Source organism: Ranitomeya imitator, chromosome 1, assembly GCF_032444005.1.
Source record: "Ranitomeya imitator isolate aRanImi1 chromosome 1, aRanImi1.pri, whole genome shotgun sequence".
In the NCBI taxonomy this organism is placed as follows: domain Eukaryota; kingdom Metazoa; phylum Chordata; class Amphibia; order Anura; family Dendrobatidae; genus Ranitomeya; species Ranitomeya imitator.
In genome coordinates this window covers 215,733,198-215,756,567 of record NC_091282.1, presented here as the reverse complement: position 1 = coordinate 215,756,567, position 23,370 = coordinate 215,733,198, and the positions used below count along the sequence as shown (strand labels likewise).

The 23,370-nt window shown below is 43.3% G+C and overlaps 1 protein-coding gene and 1 pseudogene across 1 annotated transcript; both read right to left on the bottom strand.

The window, feature by feature from the left end:
• Positions 1 to 8,130: 8,130 nt before the first annotated feature.
• LOC138661166 (ATP-dependent DNA helicase PIF1-like) lies at positions 8,131 to 13,645 on the bottom strand. Its single transcript, XM_069746040.1, has 3 exons — positions 13,574 to 13,645; positions 12,890 to 13,480; positions 8,131 to 8,136 (listed from the first exon to the last, which is right to left on the bottom strand). Exons 1-3 carry the CDS (start codon positions 13,643 to 13,645, stop codon positions 8,131 to 8,133), a joined length of 669 nt encoding a protein of 222 aa, XP_069602141.1.
• Positions 13,646 to 15,123: 1,478 nt separating this feature from the next.
• Positions 15,124 to 16,538, bottom strand: LOC138661010 (uncharacterized; annotated as a pseudogene).
• Between the last annotated feature and the right edge of the window lie 6,832 nt (positions 16,539 to 23,370).

Here is a 23,370-nt window from a genome sequence, read left to right as displayed (position 1 = left end):
TCTGAATAGCCATAGTCATAGACTCATTCAGACCCGTAGGCGCAGGGAACCCCACCATAACATCTTTAATGGTCTCAGAAAGGCCATCTCTGAACTTTGCAGCCAGGGCGCACTCATTCCACTGAGTAAGCACTGACCATTTCCGAAATTTTTGACAATATATTTCTGCTTCATCTTGCCCCTGAGAGAGAGCTAATAAAGCTTTTTCAGCCTGAATCTCCTGGTTAGGTTCCTCATAGAGCAAACCCAATGCCAGAAAAAACGCATCCACATTAAGCAACGCAGGATCCCCTGGTGCCAATGCAAATGCCCAATTTTGAGGTCACCCCGCAGGAAAGATATAATAATCTTAACCTGCTGAGCAGGGTCTCCAGAAGAGCGAGATTTCAAAGAAAGGAACAGCTTGCAATTGTTCCTAAAATTCAGAAAACTAGATCTATCTCCAGCAAAGAACTCTGGAATAGGAATTCTAGGTTCAGACATAGGAGCATGTACAACAAAATCTTGTATATTTTGAACCTTAGCAGCAAGATTATTCAAGCTGGAAGCTAAACTCTGGACGTCCATGATAAACAGCTAAGGTCAGAGCCATTCAAGGATTAAGAGGAGGAAAAAAAAATCAGCCAGGCTGCAATTAAGGCTAGGCAGCAACCTTAGAGGAGAGAAAAAAAAAAACTTCCTCAGACTACTTTTCCTCCTACTTCAGCCCAAACATTCGGGCCGGCTATACTGTCATGATTCCAATGGCAGGGAATCACAAAAGGACAAGCACCAACGAGCTCTAGGGTGATGGAACCTGAGCTGACCGCGACCCTAAACCTGAACACACAAATAACAATAGCTGGGGAACGTGCCTACGTTGATCCTAGACGTCTTGCACCAGCCGAAGATCTAACTTCCCCTATTAGAAGAAACACAGACCTCTCTTGCCTCCAGAGAAATACCCCACAGAAATAGCAGCCCCCCACATATAATGACGGTGAAATGAGAGGAAGGCACATACACAGTATGAAAACAGATTCAGCAAAATGAGGCCCGCTAAAACTAGATAGCAGAGGATACAAAAGTAAACTGTGCGGTCAGCAAAAAACCCTTCAAAAAACCATCCTGTAATTACTTGAACTCATGTTCCAACTCATGGAACATGAGGAGCAATTACAGCCCACTAGAGCAACCAGCAGCAAAGAAACAATTATATGCAAGCTGGACAAGACAAAAATAAAGCAAAACGTGGAACAAGAAAATCAAAAACTTAGCTTGTCCTGAAGATTACTGAAGCCAGAAGCTGAGGTAACAAAACACTCTGATAACCTTGATAGCCGGCGGGGAAATGACAAGAAAGCCCAGTTAAATAGGAAACTCCCAAATGCTAATAGAACAGGTGGACACCAGAGACAGCAGAACACAAATCACCCAGTACCATCAGTAACCACCAGAGGGAGCCCAAAAACAGAACTCACAACAGCGGGGGTCTTTTTGCACACTCTGCGTGGTCTTTTTGTAGTTTTTGTGCTGACCGCAAATATACCTTTCCTATCCTCAGTCTGTTTAGTAAGTCTGGCCTCCTTTGCTGAAACCTGTTTCATTTCTGTGTATGTGACTTTCATCTTAACTCACAGTCAATATATGTAGGGGGCTGCCTTTTCCTTTGGGGAATTTCTCTGAGGCAAGGTAGGCTTTATTTTCTATCTCTAGGGCTAGTTAGCTCTTAGGCTGTGAAGAGGCGTCTAGGCAGAGTTAGGTACGCTCCACGGCTATTTCTAGTGTGTGTGATAGGATTAGGGGTTGCGGTCAGCAGAGCTCCCACTTCCCAGAGCTTGTCCTGTGTTAGTTTAACCATCAGGTCGTTCCGGGTGCTCCTAACCACCAGGTCCATAACAGATGTCATCGTCTTCTCTAAGACTTATGAAGCTCTGTCTAACTTTGGCCTGAAGATAAAGCCATCCAAGTGCCACCTGTTAAAGCCCAAAGTGCAGTATCTGGGCCATGTGGTAAGCACCGAAGGTGTGGCACCAGACCCGGACAAGGTCACTGTGATCAGGGACTGGCTGAAACCCAGCAACATCCACAAAGTCTGACAGTTCCTCGGGTTGGTAGGCTACTACCGAAGATTCATTAAGAACTTCACTAAGATAGCCACACCCCTGCAAGACCTGTTAGTGAGCCAATTCAAGAAGACCAAGAGCAAGGGTCCTCCGTTTGAGTGGAACAACAGGCTGGAAGGATCCTTCACTCGGTTGAAGTTGGCTCTCACGGGAGATGAGGTACTGGCCTACCTTGACTATGGCCAACCGTTTGTGCTTTACACAGATGCCAGCAACGTGGGATTGGGAGCAGTGCTGTTCCAGGTGCAGAAAGGCAAAGAAAGAGTAATTGCCTACTCCAGCATGAAGCTTCGTCCCACTGAAAGTAACCCCGAAAACTACAGTTCCTTCGATCTGGAGTTCCTCGCCATAGTCTGGTGGGTAACAGAGTGGTTCAAGCACTTCCTGGCCTTAGCAAAATCACCATTTTCATGGACAACATCCCGCTGACTCACCTGGAGATGGCAAAACTAGGTGCATTAGAGCAGTGATGGATGGCCCTGTTGTCCAACTGTGAATTCACCATCAAGTACCCTGCAAGGCACAAGAAAGCAAATGCCGATGCATTGTCTAGGATTCCCAATTTACCAGAGGTGGGAGAAGATTCGGAAGCACTCGAAGAGATTGCGTTACCAGCCTTCCATCACCCCGGGGTGACCCAGTACTCTCATTATGTGAAGAACAAGCGCAATGACAGGTGAGAAGCCACGCTGAACCCATAGCCCCACCATGGATGGGCAGAGACCCAGGATAGCGACCCAGCAGTCCATCTAGTAAAAGAGCTGCTGATGCAAGCTGATTTGTGAATCTGGTCCAGATGCCCCACAAGAGACTCAACAGTTGTGGAAGGAGAAGAGCAAATTGTTTATCTACGACGGTAAGCTGTGTCGGAGAAATATCGACCTACACGCTCACGAGCTGGTCTGGCAGAGGGAAGTCCCGAGACAAGATGTGCCAATGGTCTTGGAAGCATACCACGATGGAACAGGACACTTTGGATGGAAGAAGTTGGAGGTCTGCTGGATTGGCATGAGAAAAGCCATTGAAAAGTGGTGCAGAGAGTGTAGCCCATGCAACCTGCGCAGAAAGGACCGTGACAGCCAGAGGGCTCCCCTACAGCCCATAGACACAAAACAGCCACTTGAACTGGTGGCCTTAGACCATGTGATGCTAACTCCAAGCCGGTCAGGCTATATCTATGCTCTGACCATTGTGGACCATTACTCCAGATTCCTGGTAGTCGTGCCTGTCAAGGACCAGACAGCGAAGACGGCAGCCAAGGCCTTCCAACAACACTTTTGTCGATCACACGAATACCCTGAAAAGGTACTCACCGACCAAGGCCCAGCCTTTGAAGCAGAAGTGTTCCAGGAATTCTGCAACCTGGATGGATGCACTCCAGCTTACCTAATGAGAGGAAAGCAAATTGCCTGTTCACCTTGATATGGGAGTCCTATCACCAGAAGCAACCTCCCCAGATGCAGATTGGGATACTGAGCAACAACAGAAATACCGCCAAGTACAAGAATGTGTGGAAAGAAGCGTGTCCTAGGCAAGACAAAAACAAGACAGAAACTACAATCAATGTGCCCCTGCAATTCCCTTGTCACCAGGTGAACAAGTGCTAAAGCGAAAAAGAAGAATGCACAAACTTGATGACCAGTGGGAAGCAGAACCATATACCATCTTACCATCAAACTTTAATAACACTAAAGTGTGTCTCATAAGCAAAGATGGAGGAGAAACCTTGACTGCAGTATCAAGGGATCATCTTAAAGTGTGCCCTTACAAACTGAAAGAGAGAGAAAAAGACCCAAGCACTTCTCAACCCATGGAAGAAGAAAATAGAATCCATACCGTTCTTGGAGACTTTCCCAAGTCATGGACTCAGGTAAACCAAGCAATAGTAGTTCCTGTTTTGTCTTTTCTCCAGTTGGAAATACCAGTACAGGGTGTGACTCAAAATTGTCCTGAAAAAGAAGAGACTTCACTCTAACGGGCTCAAGCAGCAGACATCATACCAGCAGTGGAACCAGAGAATACACCCACTGCTATCAGTGAATCTGTCATGCCCCCAGTGATCAGAAGTACTCCTAGAAGATCAAGTACACCTGTGCTACCCAGAATTCCCAGTAGTGTTGCCATAAGAGAGCACATAACACCAGTGATAGCAAGCCTAGTGTATCTGGTAAGATCATCCTCAGTGCCGGTGCTACGTAGATCAACCCATAGTACCAGAGGTCAGATCCCAGCCCGTTACAGGGACTAAAAAATGTGAAATGTCAATAATTGATATTACCTGTGTAAAAATGTTTCCTCATATTTATTGGGAATTTTAGATGGACAATATGGTAATGGACGGTGAATTGCCCAAAAACTGTCACTGTAAATAGTTGGCACCTCCAAGGTGCACCCTGGTTCTACCCACATTGCCATCGTGGGTAGGGCCTTCTTTGTTCACAGACCTGAAGCAAAAGTGTCTGGCATGGCTGAACACCAGGTCAGGATGGACTCCCTGTAGCCCGCCCAACCCTACGTTGGGGGTTTATGACGGGTACTGTTGTTTATGAACAAGGACACCCTGGTATAAGACCAGTCATATTTATATAAATTCTGTTTTGCAAAGTTTAAGCCAAAAGTGCCTCCCGCAAGGGAAGAAAAAGTTTGTATCTGTTTACCTTGTTTAAATGCCTTTTTCAAAATGTTTTGCACTATCTAACCTGCACTGTTTATGTTTACTTTTCCCAGTCTGGGAGTACTGGATTTCATGGGGGGGGGGGGGAATGTGGCACCCCAGAAGCTCAGTTACCACAGTGATATTGCCTTCCTCTTGAGGAGAGTGATACCATGCCTGGAAACTACGAGAGTCCCTTTGGCAGGTAAGCTGTACATGCAACATATTCTGACTCCAGGCCAGAAGGGGGAGCTCTAAACCCGGTTTAAGGGGAACTTCCCTATATACATTCTAGTCTGGAGGAGGAGTTAGTTTGTCTGGTGCAGACAAGAGACAGTGAAGGAGCACAGGAGAACTTAAAAGCTAGAGGAGGGCTGCGCTTGGGCCTCTCTAAGCTGAGCACTGAAACCGGGCACTGGGAGCCTGAGGCTGTGTGGAACTACAAGTCCCACGGCAGAACTGGAGGGCAGGAAACTAAAAGGGACTTGCCCTCAAATCACCTGAGGTATAGCAACAACTGGAGCCCAGAGTCACGTTGTACACAGACCCCAAGGGAACAGCTCAAGTTGCCTACCGTTCAGGTACTGTCCCAGAACAGGAGAGAAAGAGAACCTTGTTAGACAACCACAGGCAGCAAGGGACTAGAAACCAGCGCAGAGTGTAAGGCTCCCAAACTGACCTGGCAAAGGGATTCCCAATTGTTTTCAGGCTGCCATCACCACCTGTTGCAGTTACCCTGGACTGAGGCTGTCTACATCAGTAAATCAGGTAAAGACTGCAACCCTGTGTCTTCCATTTATTTGCCGGCATTCACCATTCTTGCCATACACATTGGGAGCTCTGGGGATCCTGATTCACCAGTGGGAAGCAACGCCATCTTTGCTGCAGCACCATTGCCCCAGAGGACACCTTTAGGCGTCTGTCACCTCTGACCGAGAACCACAGGTGGCGTCACAAACACAAACTTTATTCAATACCTCTTTAAAGACCTTTCCCCTTTTACTTGGGTGCCCAGTGCCACGGACCGGGTCGCTGCCACCGTGACCACCCCTGTAAGTGCGACCGGACCCGGTACTGAGTATCCGCAGGCCCTGGCCGGTGACTCAGATAGGGCCAAATGTGTGTAAATTTGGGTACCATTCATTCCATAGGTTCTGGAGACACAAATGATTGTGGTGAGTGCTGCACTTGAGCTCTCCCACAATCATATTACACAAGGGAAATATGTTTACTGCAGGGAATAAAAGGACTAGAAATAGGAAAAACCCAATGTGGCTAAACAAAGAAGTAAGACAGGCAATTAACAGTAAAAAGAAAGCATTTGCACTACTAAAGCAGGATGGCACCATTGAAGCTCTAAAAAACTATAGGGAGAAAAATACTTTATCTAAAAAACTAATTAAAGCTGCCAAAAAGGAAACAGAGAAGCACATTGCTAAGGAGAGTAAAACTAATCCCAAACTGTTCTTCAACTATATCAATAGTAAAAGAATAAAAACTGAAAATGTAGGCCCCTTAAAAAATAGTGAGGAAAGAATGGTTGTAGATGACGAGGAAAAAGCTAACATATTAAACACCTTCTTCTCCACGGTATTCACGGTGGAAAATGAAATGCTAGGTGAAATCCCAAGAAACAATGAAAACCCTATATTAAGGGTCACCAATCTAACCCAAGAAGAGGTGCGAAACCGGCTAAATAAGATTAAAATAGATAAATCTCCGGGTCCGGATGGCATACACCCACGAGTACTAAGAGAACTAAGTAATGTAATAGATAAACCATTATTTCTTATTTTTAGTGACTCTATAGTGACAGGGTCTGTTCCGCAGGACTGGCGCATAGCAAATGTGGTGCCAATATTCAAAAAGGGCTCTAAAAGTGAACCTGGAAATTATAGGCCAGTAAGTCTAACCTCTATTGTTGGTAAAATATTTGAAGGGTTTCTGAGGGATGTTATTCTGGATTATCTCAATGAGAATAACTGTTTAACTCCATATCAGCATGGGTTTATGAGAAATCGCTCCTGTCAAACCAATCTAATCAGTTTTTATGAAGAGGTAAGCTATAGACTGGACCACGGTGAGTCATTGGACGTGGTATATCTCGATTTTTCCAAAGCGTTTGATACCGTGCCGCACAAGAGGTTGGTACACAAAATGAGAATGCTTGGTCTGGGGGAAAATGTGTGTAAATGGGTTAGTAACTGGCTTAGTGATAGAAAGCAGAGGGTGGTTATAAATGGTATAGTCTCTAACTGGGTCGCTGTGACCAGTGGGGTACCGCAGGGGTCAGTATTGGGACCTGTTCTCTTCAACATATTCATTAATGATCTGGTAGAAGGTTTACAGAGTAAAATATCGATATTTGCAGATGATACAAAACTATGTAAAGCAGTTAATACAAGAGAAGATAGTATTCTGCTACAGATGGATCTGGATAAGTTGGAAACTTGGGCTGAAAGGTGGCAGATGAGGTTTAACAATGATAAATGTAAGGTTATACACATGGGAAGAGGGAATCAATATCACCATTACACACTGAACGGGAAACCACTGGGTAAATCTGACAGGGAGAAGGACTTGGGGATCCTAGTTAATGATAAACTTACCTGGAGCAGCCAGTGCCAGGCAGCAGCTGCCAAGGCAAACAGGATCATGGGGTGCATTAAAAGAAGTCTGGATACACATGATGAGAGCATTATACTGCCTCTGTACAAATCCCTAGTTAGACCGCACATGGAGTACTGTGTCCAGTTTTGGGCACCGGTGCTCAGGAAGGATATAATGGAACTAGAGAGAGTACAAAGGAGGGCAACAAAATTAATAAAGGGGATGGGAGAACTACAATACCCAGATAGATTAGCGAAATTAGGATTATTTAGTCTAGAAAAAAGACGACTGAGGGGCGATCTAATAACCATGTATAAGTATATAAGGGGACAATACAAATATCTCGCTGAGGATCTGTTTATACCAAGGAAGGTGACGGGCACAAGGGGGCATTCTTTGCGTCTGGAGGAGAGAAGGTTTTTCCACCAACATAGAAGAGGATTCTTTACTGTTAGGGCAGTGAGAATCTGGAATTGCTTGCCTGAGGAGGTGGTGATGGCGAACTCAGTCGAGGGGTTCAAGAGAGGCCTGGATGTCTTCCTGGAGCAGAACAATATTGTATCATACAATTATTAGGTTCTGTAGAAGGACGTAGATCTGGGGATTTATTATGATGGAATATAGGCTGAACTGGATGGACAAATGTCTTTTTTCGGCCTTACTAACTATGTTACTATGTTACTATGTTACTATGTGTGTAAGTGACCTTCTACAGCTGTCAGCAATAGAGGGGGTCCTGTTTTGGATAATAAACCAACATGATCACAGCTGTTCCAAATTAAAAGAAAATTAGTTTATTACAATAAGATTTTGTTCACATAACCATATAATATGGCCTAGAACTATCAGGTGTCTTATCAGGGCCCAATATTATACCATGCGGCAGAGCAGATCTGTAATTTATTTTCTCATACTAATTCGGCAAGAGAAAAAAAAATCACAGCAACTGGCCACCTCCTGATGGTCACCATCAAGAATGTTCGTGAAGTGACCAGATTAAGTCCATGATCATTCTTCACCGTGGTTCAGCTGGACGTGGCTCTTCTTTAGTACATGATGTTCACGAAGGAGTTACAAAAGCATTCTTTTACAAAGCAGATATTCTATTTATTGTTCAAATTGTTTTTATTGAAAATGTTCTAATTATTATACAAAATGGAGTTAAACATGAAGGAAAAGAAAAGGAAAAATATGGGGAGACAAGGGAAAATAAAGGAAAACGAGAGACGGAACTATCGCAAAGCAATAACAGTTATTCTATCTCTGATACATGTACCAAGAGATATTAAGGTCAAGAGTAAGGGTACCGTTACACTATACGATTTACCAATGATCACGACCAGCGATACGACCTGGCTGTGATCGTTGGTAAGTCGTTGTGTGGTCGCTGGAGAGCTGTCACACAGACAGCTCTCCAGCGACCAATGATGCCGAGGTCCCCGGGTAACCAGGGTAAACATCGGGTTACTAAGCGCAGGGCCGCGCTTAGTAACCCGATGTTTACCCTGGTTACAGCATAAAAAAAAACAAACACTACATACTTACATTCCGGTGTCTGTCCCTTGCCGTCTGCTTCCCGCACTGACTGACTGCCGGCCGTAAAGTGAAAGCACAGCGGTGACTGCTGTGCTGTGCTTTCACTTTACGGCCGGCAGTCAGTCAGTGCGGGAAGCAGACGGCAAGGGACCTGACGGACACCGGAATGTAAGTATGTAGTGTTTTTTTTTTTTTACATTTACGATGGTAACCAGGATAAACATCGGGTTACTAAGCGCGGCCCTGCGCTTAGTAACCCGATGTTTACCCTGGTTACAAGCGAACGCATCGCTGGATCAGTGTCACACACACCGATCCAGCGATGACAGCGGGAGATCCAGCGACGAAAGAAAGTTCCAAACGATCTGCTACGACGTACGATTCTCAGCAGGGTCCCTGATTGCTGCTGCGTGTCAGACACAGCGATATCGTATGGATATCACTGGAACGTCACGGATCGTACCGTCGTAGCGACAAAAGTGCCACTGTGTGACGGTACCCTAAGACAATGGAATTATCATTTCTTTCACACTATCTCACCACCTTGATAGTTTCATTCACATATTGTAAGCTAGCTAACTATGTTCCTGATGAGGGCTGCCAAAAGGAATTTCAGGACCCCATAATGGCAACATTTTCGGGCTTCCTTGAGACTCCTTCCAGGCTTCACCCCAGTTCTGCTTCCACCCAAGCCCCGCCTACACCCCTCAAACTTTCCACAGTCCCACCACCCACTCTTGGAAAAACTTTTCTCCCCCATCCACACCAATCACGCAGTAATAGTTCCCATGGAACCATATCACATAACCATCAGCTTTTGTATTGACCAACAGATTATTTAAGCCTGCCACCACGACAAGGTAGACTCTTTTGGCAGGGCCCTACTCTACTCTAACGTATTAACCATTTCTAAAAATATTCAATAATCTTTTTAGGTATATTTTTATTTATTTTTCTTTAAGGGAATGTGTCTCATACATTTTTTTAAACTAATTGAAATCAGATTGTGATAATCTTTTGTATAATCTGTATTTCTGATTGCAGATTATTGTATTCTGTTTCCTGTACATTTATGGAGGCTGCTATCTTGGCTGTTTGGGGATTTGGACATTGTACATACATATGTGTATATATATCATAAAACAAACATTATAGGGGACTCTATTTCATCGGGAGAGATTTCTATTAATGTTCGCATGTTAAGTGGCATGCAGATGTCATTGTGCAGGAAGGGGGAAGAGGTGAGCTGTGACACTACCTACTGTGAATGGTGGATTCTGTTATCTCTCATTGTAATCCTGCTTGTTACGATAATGAGGTGACTGCTAATAAGGGATCTCTTCTGGGCATGCCAGTCTATTAGAAAAGTCATTTCTGTTTATTTATTATTTTATTATATAGGGGGTGACATACTTGGCTGTGTTCTGGTTATTGTTGATGATTGTGTTTGAGATGATAGGGCTCTTACTAATATGGCATTTCTTGAATTTCAGCACCAAATATGAAATATGGGAAATAGAAATATAGGCTATGCTGAATTTCTGCACTAAATGCCTTTTAATCATCTCATATACTTGTAGATTGTGAGCCCTCGCGGGCAGGGTCCTCTGTCCTCCTGTACCTGTTGTGACTTGTATTGTTTAAGATCATTTTACTTGCTTTTATTATGCATACCCCTCCTCACATGTAAAGCGCCATGGAATAAATGGCGCTATAATAAAAAAATAATAATTATAATATATGCATTGGTTAATAATAATCAGAGAGTCCAAAATATAAAAGCTTCATAACACATTCCCACTAAATATTTTGCTAACTAAATCTATTTTCATAAGAGTCATTTAGTTAAATCCTTTGGTCAATTACATAAAGTGCAAAACAAAGACAGTGCATAAAACCAATCAACACAATAAAAATAAGGTCATTTTGTGAGATCAGAGAAACATAATATAAAAACAACAAAGAGTATTGTGCACAAAGTAAGGAACTGAACCATGTCCGACACCCCTCTTTGTTTCTGCCCACCGGGCACCATACACTCGTAAGGGCAGTAATGCCCTGATGGCGGCACTGTTCCTGCCTATTGTGAAATTACACTTGTTGACAACCTATACTACATGAAGCATGTAGATAGTCTGTATAGATCATGGGATATCAGACATCCATTCCTGGCTACCTATAGTTGACATTTCATCTAAGTATTCACTCAATCTTTATTTAAGGGAAACTGTCATCCCCTGGGACATATATGACCTATTATATGGGCTCACAGGTAATAGGTACTAGTCCTACCTGTATGTCTCATATTAAAGGTCTTGTTGTGGAGAATTGTTATATTCTGTCTTTATGTTAATGATTTCTTCCAGGCTCTGGGGCGTTCATTGCCTGGAAGAAATCCCTGCCCTCTGTCCTCATTACAATACTACCCTGCTTCCATCAGTGTCAGTTATTTCCTCGGAATCCTGCGCCCTGCACCTTATCGGCGAGCACACCAGAATTCACTGGAGCGGAAGGCACGATTGCCTGCACGGGAGATCCCTGAGTGCAGTACCCATAGGAGGGAGCATGACGTATGTATTTCTGAGGGAGTGCAGGGCGTAGGTGCGGAATTCCAAGGCCAAACTGACGTGCATGAGAGGGGGGTAGTATTACAATGTAGAGAGGAGGCAAGGATTTCTTCCAGGCAAACGCACGCCATGGAGCCTGAAAGAAATCATCAACACGAGTGATTGCCATTCAGGTGCACACTGTCATTACGAACCATGCAATGAGGTGTAACCACGCAGCAGACTGACCTCGCAATGGGTGTACCCCCGCACCAGACTGGCGTATGTGCAGACTAATAGCAGACATAAATATCTGGTGTTCCACTCCTGCCACTCCTAACTTTTATATGAAAAAGCTCTGTAATTATAATACTGTTTGGGTACAGCTATCCATGAAGAAAGTGAACGGGTAGAGCTATCCAATAGTGCTGTTACTAAAGGAAATGAATGGGTAGAGCTATCCGATAGTGCTATTCCTCAGTATTCCTGAGCGTAAGCTATTTCACATGGTTGAGCGCCCTTGGGATCTGCCCCCAAGGCCCTGCCCATGCCCAATGTTTGGTCCGTGGACCATGGCTAGGAGTTAAGGTACCGTCACACTGAACGATATCGCTAGCGATCCGTGACGTTGCAGCGTCCTGGCTAGCGATATCGTTCAGTTTGACACGCAGCAGCGATCAGGATCCTGCTGTGCCATCGTTGGTCGGTGCAGAAAGTCCAGCACTTTATTTCGTCGCTGGACTCCCTGCAGACATCGCTGAATCGGCATGTGTGACGCCGATTCAGCGATGTCTTCACTGGTAACCAGGGTAAACATCGGGTTACTAAGCGCAGGGCCGCGCTTAGTAACCCGATGTTTACCCTGGTTACCAGCGTAAAAGTAAAAAAAAACAAACACTACATACTTACCTTCCGCTGTCTGTCCCCCGGTGTGCTTCTCTGCACTGGCTGTGAGCGCCGGCCAGCCGGAAAGCATAGCAGTGACGTCACCGCTCTGCTTTCTGGCCGCTGTGCTCACAGTCAGTGCAGGAAAGCACAGCGCCGGGGACAGACAGCGGAAGGTAAGTATGTACTGTTTTTTTTTTTTACTTTTACGCTGGTAACCAGGGTAAACATCGGGTTACTAAGCGCGGCCCTGCGCTTAGTAACCCGATGTTTACCCTGTTTACCGGCATTGTTGGTCGCTGGAGAGCTGTCTGTGTGACAGCTCTCCAGCGACCAAACAGCGACGCTGCAGCGATCGACATCGTTGTCGGTATTGCTGCAGTGTCGCTGAGAGTGACGGTACCTTTAGTCCCGCTTTTGAGTACAAAATTTTTTGACTTTTACAATTGTTAAAAAGCTTAACAAAAGACTTCTTTGTACACACAGTTGACAGTAAACCATTTGTCAACATTAGGAATAAGTTTACCTTGCTTCTGTGTCTCAAATATTTTGACTCTTATTTGTTGGCTTTTCCTTCCCCTGGAGAAAGCCACATATAACTGCCCATGTGAAAACACTGAGAGATGCAAATAAATTCCTACCATATCCAAGGACTGTCCTTGAGATTTATTGATGGTCACTGTAAAAGCCAACATGACAGGAAACTGATGCTGTCGCATCTGGATTGGCCAGTTTTTAACTTTGGAAATCAGGTCAATTCTTGGAATAAGAACTGTCTGACCCTTTGCTTTTCCATTTAAAGCAAAGGCATGAATAACGTTTGCTTTTAAGCTTTTCACATAAAGCCTTGTGCCATTACAAAGGCCACGCTTTCTGTTAAGATTACGCAGGAGCATAATTACAGCTCCTGCTTTCAGCTTTAGTTCATGAGGAGGCATCCCAGTGGGATTCAAAGAGTTAAGAAACTCTACAGGGTAATCTGAGAGAATCACACCTTTCTCTTCCGCAATTGTGTCGACAGAGTGATATGTTGAGAGTTCACCTTGAACTTGACTAAGAATTTTGTAGTTCAAGGCCTGAACGTCATCATTCAATGGCGTAAAAATTGCTTTATTGGCAGTTGCTTCTACCGTTGCATCAGTAATCTCAATTGAGTTGCCAAAAATAGCTGTAATTAAATCACCCTCTTCAATAAAAGAATTTGGGATTTCAATTGTGTCTTCTGGTAGACCATATACATTTGACAACTCTCTATTGCCAAGTTTCAGTAACCATGAGTTGTACTCAACTTCTTCCTGAGATGTTCTCATATTCTGTTGTAGCTGAAACCATAAAAACTGATTCCAGGATTTTGAGTATTAATGGTGGACTGTACAATTTGGCCACTTTTTCCACCTTCCACTATTGGTAGAGTTTGACAAAAGTCACCACCGTTTATGAAAACTTTTCCACCAAATGGTCTTTTTTTTCCACATATTTCTTAGAATAAATTATCCACAGCGTTCATATTAAAACAGGGAGTCATTGTTACTTTGTCCCAAATAACGACAAATGACTCCCTAAGCTCCTTTGCTTGAAGTGAGGTTGGCTTAATTTTTGACAGTGTGGTCTCATTTGTTCTAATTCCAAGGCCAAACTTAGAATGGTAGGTGCTACCCTTTTGTAGTAATGTAGCCGCCAATCCAGTGGAGGCTACTGAGCAAATAGACTTCTTTTCTGCTTGTAGTGTCTTGTGCAAGCAGTTGAACAAAAATGTCTTCCCACTGCCTCTTGGGCCATCCAGAAAAAAACAGTGTGAGCTAGTGTCGTCTGGCTGTGATGCAGCATTGACTGCTTGCATAATTGCATCGAAAAGCTGATTTCCGAGCTTCATTATGCATAGCTTTCAATAGCTCAGCCTCCTGCTTTATTACAGCATAATTCAGTTGGTCCAGTATTTCATCTGGAACATTTACTGGAGTTGGCAATCTGTAGTCAGCACAGGACTTTTTATTGCTTAAGAGCACTTCATTAATATCACGAAGAGCCAGTTGCTCAACAATTTCAGGAGTATACCGCCTGGTGTAATCCTCCATAAATTTGGTTTTATATTTTTGCCATAATGCCAATGGTTTTGCTGGTTCACTATATACACAAAGTATAGCAAATAATTTACGAAGTTGGTAGGGCATTTGGAAAGCGATTGCATTTGTTATACCATCTTCCCATTGGAAATCATCTTCCAAAACATGAAGATCAATGCACGCATTTTTATATGTGTCATGTACAACTCCATTGACAGTCCTTAAGTCAGCATAAGACTTTGCTCCTCTTACGTGAAGTAAAAGGTGTCTTTGGTAATACAGCTCACCATCTGTTAAAGAGACCGTATATATTCGGGCAATTGTTTTCCCAAATTGAGCCCATCGTTTTTTCAATACTTCTGGTACAGCTTTTCTATCCCAGACATAGTGTTTAGGGACAGTCAGGTGGTAAGGAAACCTTGTTGTTGAACAATCTCAGAAGCAGCAGTTTTCTTGTTTCTCCCCCTTCTCTTGACTGATGGGGCACTATTGCACTGTACAAATACTGATGGGCAGAAGCGTCAACTCTGTTTAGCTCAAAATAACCTTGCGGAGTAGAGGCTATTGAGTCCGAAATAACCATATCCACATTACCATCTTCAAAAAACACTTGCTGCATGTTTTTCAGGTGAACATCAAGCCTTTTACAGGTATGTGAAGCATCATGCATTTTATTTTTTCTGATTCTCCACATACCCTCAGGGGTGCTTATATACCACTTATATTCATTCCAGTTTTAATGTATCAAACTTGATATTGGTACAGTCATGTCCTTTGTATACATATTTGAAAAGATATTTAACAATTTTTATTGAAACACATATCTCAACATTGATATGGCAGTTGTACTTGAGCAATAAATAGGGATTGTATGTAACTACCCATCTATTGTCGATTTATTGCGTTCCTCGTCTGGTTTTCCCAGTATTGCGTAGATGGTACTGTGGGTAACCATCAACATTGGGGTTTGTCTCTGTATTAAATTCCTTTGGGAAATTTTTTACGCATTGACCATCTGTCATGCATGTAGCACCAGATTGATCTTCGCCACATGGGCCATGAATCATGTGCTTCATCACTGCCTCATGCAGTTTTGGATTTGCTGTCTCATTTGGGATTTCATCAGAGACCAATTTTTCAATTATTTCTTTGTCCCTCGGTTTATCTTCTTCCCCGAGGATTAAGAGCATGCGAGTGTGTGGTAGTTCACGCTTTTGAAATTTTATTACATGCACATAGGCAACTACACGGCCAAAAATGTGTTTTTTCAAAATCTCGTTAAGCATGGCTTGGAGTTTGATTTTAAATACTCATGCAACCAAATCTCATCTGAACTCTGGCCTTTGCCATGGTTCTATGATTTCAGTAATTTCTTTCCACTTTGGGTTAAAGGTCATCGTAACAAAAAGATCTGGCTTTCCGAATTTTCGAACAATTGTCAAGACGTCTTGGTAATTTTGTTGCATAGCTCTTGGTCTTCCAATGAAAGTGGATGGTAAAATTACTGGTGTCCCAGCTTTTAGCCCTTGGTGTAATGCAGCATTATGGATGTGATCCATAATGCTGGCATAACTGTTGAAGCGTAATGCCTTTTGATTTTGTGTTATATATTTGATCCTGTCGGATTCAATTTTGACGTAACTGTCAACGATAAATTGTTGTGTCATCTTCCCAGCATTTAAAAGGGGATTGAACAAGTCACGGATGGCAAGCCTGTATGCATAGTACTGCAATAGGGTAATTTTTTCTTGTCGATCTTGATCCACTGGTATGGATGGTAGATGAATGTCACCAATTCCTTGATGTTGCACACTTAGGGCAATTGGAGTTGTCAAATATATTCTCCATCCATTGTCCCTATATGGGAATAGAAGTGGATATGTAATTGCATCACACTTTCTGTGAAGAAAGCTGATTGAACAGTTTGGTTTTCACTTTTGAGGTGAACTCTGATGTCCCTATTAAATGGGGGTTCACCTATTGCATTTTGATAAATTATAACTACTTCATTGCACCTTGGTGCATTGTAGCTCCTCTGGTCATCATTGTAGTCATTTATAATTGGCATTGTTATTTCGAGTGGATCACGATTTTCTATTTCAGCAATCCTCTCTTCCTCTATTTCAAATTCCCTCATCATTGTGAAGGTTCTTGCAAGTGAGTTAATTGCTTTCATTTTCTCTCCAAGAGATGGTAGTAGTGCCGGGAGGCACTTTTTATTTGCTTGACTTCTTGTACTTATTGCTTCTTCACTGTCCAAGATATAAATCTGGGCAAACTTGGGAGTTCTACCCACAGCGGGAGGCAATGGGGCAGTTCTGTGGTAAATTTGTCACTGAATTCGAAAACAATACGGACCATGCCCAGGGGGTGGCACTACTTGTGCTCCCATTGATGCAAAAGCAAGCAAGCTATTGTATTGCCTTATATTAGCCATAAAGTTATTGGAGTGCTGATGTTCTCCTTTCATCAACTTGACTAATTGATCATCCATACGAATGGGACATAATTAGATGCGCCCTCTCTTGCAGCAGGAAGGGAATGTTTCGTCCTGCGCCATTTAGTCTTTTAAATGTTTAGATTGGCAGAATTGATATCGAAATGTTAGTTCACCAGCATAGTGCTCTTCAATACGTGTCTCATTAATTAGATTGAGAAGTCCTCTAGCAGCAAATGTAACTTGCCGTTGTCGAGTGGCTCTTGCATTTTGGACACGTATTCTATCTTGTGCTCTTTTTAGTGAAATATGTGTATCACTTTGTGCATTGCGTGTTGCTCGTTGTCGTGCAGCATTAAATGTTTTAAGTGATTCAGTTAGTTTATTTGTTTCTCTTGTTCTGGCCGCCCTCTGTTGGGCTGCATCAGCAGTTCTTTGACAATTTCGTTCGTCTTCTGTTTCATTAAGATGCAGGTTACGCATCCGTATGCGATTTACTTCTCTAAGTGCAGCAGCGTGCTCAATGTGATCCATGTTTGCAATGTTGCCTCACACAGTTGCCTAAGTGTTGCCTCACAATGTTGCCTCACAGTGCTACGCACAGGCTAACGTTCAAAAAAGGCTAATGCCTTAACTCGCCACAATGGAGAGTTCCTCTCCTTAGGTATCCAAGGTTATGCCCATGCAGTTATCTGCTAGTGGTAGTAACTATGGGTACCTAAGTTACTGTTCAGCTGTGGATGACTCATTGTGCACAGACACACGGACACGTACAAATTAGGTATATTAATAAAGACAGAATATAACATTTCTCTACAACAAGACCATTAATATGAGGCATACAGGTAGGACTATTACCTATTATATATAGGTAGGACTAGCTTAACATTTCTATTACATGTATGCCCATATTAATAGGTCATATACGTCTCGGGAGGTGACAGACTCCCTATAAAGCATAAGCACACATATATTCTATCCAGACCTGCATCCCACCACAACAAACACTCCGGAGTAATCCCTGGAGAATGCTATCATCCTCAGTGACACAGTGAGAGGCTATGCACCCCCTTCTGCTCTCAGGCTATTTACTCATGTAAGAGTGCTGCTCAAACTGTTGGGGTGCAGCTGTGGGACCCTATATTCAGAGATGATGTCCTCCACCCAAGTCTCAAAAGGCTGAAAGGGTCTTCAGGAGAGGTGGGTAGTCGAGCTAGGCTATCAGACGGTCACCTCTGTAGCTGTAGTGTCATCTTTCCTTCTTTCCTATGGTTCCATTCAGGGGTGGACAGGGGCAGACATGTTATTGGTGCAACTGATGCAATTGCACATTGGCTAAGAGGTAAAGGGAACCCATTTCCAACTTCAAAGCAGATGAAATTGTGTGTTATGATGAGTTATTGGGCTGATCATTAACATAAAGACAGAATAAAACATTTCTCCACAACAAAACCATTAATATGAGGCATACAGGTAGGACAAGCTCAACATTTCTATTTCCTGTATGCCCATATTAATAGGTCATATACATTTATGGGGATAAAAGAGTCCCTATAAAGCATAAACACATATATATTAATTCTTATCTATTTAATAGGATGACGACAGCTGTCCAGACCTGCCTCCCACCACAACAAACACTCCGGAGTAATCCCTGGAGAATGCTATCATCCTCAGTGACACAGTGAGAGGCTATGCACCCCCTTCTGCTCTCAGGCTATTTACTCATGTAAGAGTGCTGCTCAAACTGTTGGGGTGCAGCTGTGGGACCCTATATTCAGAGATGATGTCCTCCACCCAAGTCTCAAAAGGCTGAAAGGGTCTTCAGGAGAGGTGGGTAGTCGAGCTAGGCTATCAGACGGTCACCTCTGTAGCTGTAGTGTCATCTTTCCTTCTTTCCTATGGTTCCATTCAGGTGTGGACAGGGGCAGACATGTTATTGGTGCAACTGATGCAATTGCACATTGGCTAAGAGGTAAAGGGAACCCATTTCCAACTTCAAAGCAGATGAAATTGTGCGTTATGATGAGTTATTGGGCTGATCATTAGCATAAAGACAGAATATAACATTTCTCCACAACAAAACCATTAATATGAGGCATACAGGTAGGACAAGCTCAACATTTCTATTTCCTGTATGCCCATATTAATAGGTCATATACATTTATGGGGATAAAAGAGTCCCTATAAAGCATAAACACATATATATTAATTCTTATCTATTTAATAGGATGACGACAGCTGTCCAGACCTGCCTCCCACCACAACAAACACTCCGGAGTAATCCCTGGAGAATGCTATCATCCTCAGTGACACAGTGAGAGGCTATGCACCCCCTTCTGCTCTCAGGCTATTTACTCATGTAAGACTGCTGCTCAAACTGTTGGGGTGCAGCTGTGGGACCCTATATTCAGAGATGATGTCCTCCACCCAAGTCTCAAAAGGCTGAAAGGGTCTTCAGGAGAGGTGGGTAGTCGAGCTAGGCTATCAGACGGTCACCTCTGTAGCTGTAGTGTCATCTTTCCTTCTTTCCTATGGTTCCATTCAGGGGTGGACAGGGGCAGACATGTTATTGGTGCAACTGATGCAATTGCACATTGGCTAAGAGGTAAAGGGAACCCATTTCCAACTTCAAAGCAGATGAAATTGTGTGTTATGATGAGTTATTGGGCTGATCATTAACATAAAGACAGAATAAAACATTTCTCCACAACAAAACCATTAATATGAGGCATACAGGTAGGACAAGCTCAACATTTCTATTTCCTGTATGCCCATATTAATAGGTCATATACATTTATGGGGATAAAAGAGTCCCTATAAAGCATAAACACATATATATTAATTCTTATCTATTTAATAGGATGACGACAGCTGTCCAGACCTGCCTCCCACCACAACAAACACTCCGGAGTAATCCCTGGAGAATGCTATCATCCTCAGTGACACAGTGAGAGGCTATGCACCCCCTTCTGCTCTCAGGCTATTTACTCATGTAAGAGTGCTGCTCAAACTGTTGGGGTGCAGCTGTGGGACACTATATTCAGAGATGATGTCCTCCACCCAAGTCTCAAAAGGCTGAAAGGGTCTTCAGGAGAGGTGGGTAGTCGAGCTAGGCTATCAGATGGTCACCTCTGTAGCTGTAGTGTCATCTTTCCTTCTTTCCTATGGTTCCATTCAGGGGTGGACAGGGGCAGACATGTCATTGGTGCAACTGATGCAATTGCACATTGGCTAAGAGGTAAAGGGAACCCATTTCCAACTTCAAAGCAGATGAAATTGTGCGTTATGATGAGTTATTGGGCTGATCATTAGCATAAAGACAGAATATAACATTTCTCCACAACAAAACCATTAATATGAGGCATACAGGTAGGACAAGCTCAACATTTCTATTTCCTGTATGCCCATATTAATAGGTCATATACATTTATGGGGATAAAAGAGTCCCTATAAAGCATAAACACATATATATTAATTCTTATCTATTTAATAGGATGACGACAGCTGTCCAGACCTGCCTCCCACCACAACAAACACTCCGGAGTAATCCCTGGAGAATGCTATCATCCTCAGTGACACAGTGAGAGGCTATGCACCCCCTTCTGCTCTCAGGCTATTTACTCATGTAAGAGTGCTGCTCAAACTGTTGGGGTGCAGCTGTGGGACCCTATATTCAGAGATGATGTCCTCCACCCAAGTCTCAAAAGGCTGAAAGGGTCTTCAGGAGAGGTGGGTAGTCGAGCTAGGCTATCAGACGGTCACCTCTGTAGCTGTAGTGTCATCTTTCCTTCTTTCCTATGGTTCCATTCAGGTGTGGACAGGGGCAGACATGTTATTGGTGCAACTGATGCAATTGCACATTGGCTAAGAGGTAAAGGGAACCCATTTCCAACTTCAAAGCAGATGAAATTGTGCGTTATGATGAGTTATTGGGCTGATCATTAGCATAAAGACAGAATATAACATTTCTCCACAACAAAACCATTAATATGAGGCATACAGGTAGGACAAGCTCAACATTTCAATTTCCTGTATGCCCATATTAATAGGTCATATACATTTATGGGGATAAAAGAGTCCCTATAAAGCATAAACACATATATATTAATTCTTATCTATTTAATAGGATGACGACAGCTGTCCAGACCTGCCTCCCACCACAACAAACACTCCGGAGTAATCCCTGGAGAATGCTATCATCCTCAGTGACACAGTGAGAGGCTATGCACCCCCTTCTGTTCTCAGGCTATTTACTCATGTAAGAGTGCTGCTGAAACTGTTGGGGTGCAGCTGTGGGACCCTATATTCAGAGATGATGTCCTCCACCCAAGTCTCAAAAGGCTGAAAGGGTCTTCAGGAGAGGTGGGTAGTCGAGCTAGGCTATCAGACGGTCACCTCTGTAGCTGTAGTGTCATCTTTCCTTCTTTCCTATGGTTCCATTCAGGGGTGGACAGGGGCAGACATGTTATTGGTGCAACTGATGCAATTGCACATTGGCTAAGAGGTAAAGGGAACCCATTTCCAACTTCAAAGCAGATGAAATTGTGCGTTATGATGAGTTATTGGGCTGATCATTAGCATAAAGACAGAATATAACATTTCTCCACAGCAAAACCATTAATATGAGGCATACAGGTAGGACAAGCTCAACATTTCTATTTCCTGTATGCCCATATTAATAGGTCATATACATTTATGGGGATAAAAGAGTCCCTATAAAGCATAAACACATATATATTAATTCTTATCTATTTAATAGGATGACGACAGCTGTCCAGACCTGCCTCCCACCACAACAAACACTCCGGAGTAATCCCTGGAGAATGCTATCATCCTCGGTGTCACAGTGAGAGGCTATGCACCCCCTTCTGCTCTCAGGCTATTTACTCATGTAAGAGTGCTGCTCAAACTGTTGGGGTGCAGCTGTGGGACCCTATATTCAGAGATGATGTCCTCCACCCAAGTCTCAAAAGGCTGAAAGGGTCTTCAGGAGAGGTGGGTAGTCGAGCTAGGCTATCAGACGGTCACCTCTGTATCTGTAGTATCATCTTTCCTTCTTTCCTTTGGTTCCATTCAGGGGTGGACAGGGGCAGACATGTTATTGGTGCAACTGATGCAATTGCACATTGGCTAAGAGGTAAAGGGAACCCATTTCCAACTTCAAAGCAGATGAAATTGTGTGTTATGATGAGTTATTGGGCTGATCATTAGCATAAAGACAGAATATAACATTTCTCCACAACAAAACCATTAATATGAGGCATACAGGTAGGACAAGCTCAACATTTCTATTTCCTGTATGCCCATATTAATAGGTCATAGATATTTATGGGGATAAAAGAGTCCCTATAAAGCATAAATACATATATATTAATTCTTATCTATTTAATAGGATGACGACAGCTGTCCAGACCTGCCTCCCACCACAACAAACACTCCGGAGTAATCCCTGGAGAATGCTATCATCCTCAGTGACACAGTGAGAGGCTATGCACCCCCTTCTGCTCTCAGGCTATTTACTCATGTAAGAGTGCTGCTCAAACTGTTGGGGTGCAGCTGTGGGACCCTATATTCAGAGATGATGTCCTCCAGCCAAGTCTCAAAAGGCTGAAAGGGTCTTCAGGAGAGGTGGGTAGTCGAGCTAGGCTATAAGACGGTCACCTCTGTAGCTGTAGTGTCATCTTTCCTTCTTTCCTATGGTTCCATTCAGGGGTGGACAGGGGCAGACATGTTATTGGTGCAACTGATGCAATTGCACATTGGCTAAGAGGTAAAGGGAACCCATTTCCAACTTCAAAGCAGATGAAATTGTGCGTTATGATGAGTTATTGGGCTGATCATTAGCATAAAGACAGAATGTAACATTTCTCCACAACAAAACCATTAATATGAGGCATACAGGTAGGACAAGCTCAACATTTCTATTTCCTGTATGCTCATATTAATAGATCATATACATTTATGGGGATAAAAGAGTCCCTATAAAGCATAAACACATATATATTAATTCTTATCTATTTAATAGGATGACGACAGCTGTCCAGACCTGCCTCCCACCACAACAAACACTCCGGAGTAATCCCTGGAGAATGCTATCATCCTCAGTGACACAGTGAGAGGCTATGCACCCCTTCTGCTCTCAGGCTATTTACTCATGTAAGAGTGCTGCTCAAACTGTTGGGGTGCAGCTGTGGGACCCTATATTCAGAGATGATGTCCTCCACCCAAGTCTCAAAAGGCTGAAAGGGTCTTCAGGAGAGGTGGGTAGTCGAGCTAGGCTATCAGACGGTCACCTCTGTAGCTGTAGTGTCATCTTTCCTTCTTTCCTATGGTTCCATTCAGGGGTGGACAGGGGCAGACATGTTATTGGTGCAACTGATGCAATTGCACATTGGCTAAGAGGTAAAGGGAACCCATTTCCAACTTCAAAGCAGATGAAATTGTGCGCTATGATGAGTTATTGGGCTGATCATTAGCATAAAGACAGAATATAACATTTCTCCGCAACAAAACCATTAATATGAGGCATAGA

Excerpts from the sequence above, each read along its gene's own strand:
- LOC138661166 (XM_069746040.1), bottom strand. The coding sequence starts at position 13,645 with ATGAGAACATCTCAGGAAGAAGTTGAGTACAACTCATGGTTACTGAAA. Across the intron at positions 13,481-13,573 it reads GCAATAGAGAGTTGTCAAAT|ATTACTGATGCAACGGTAGA; the intron begins GTATATGGTCTA and ends AACTCAATTGAG.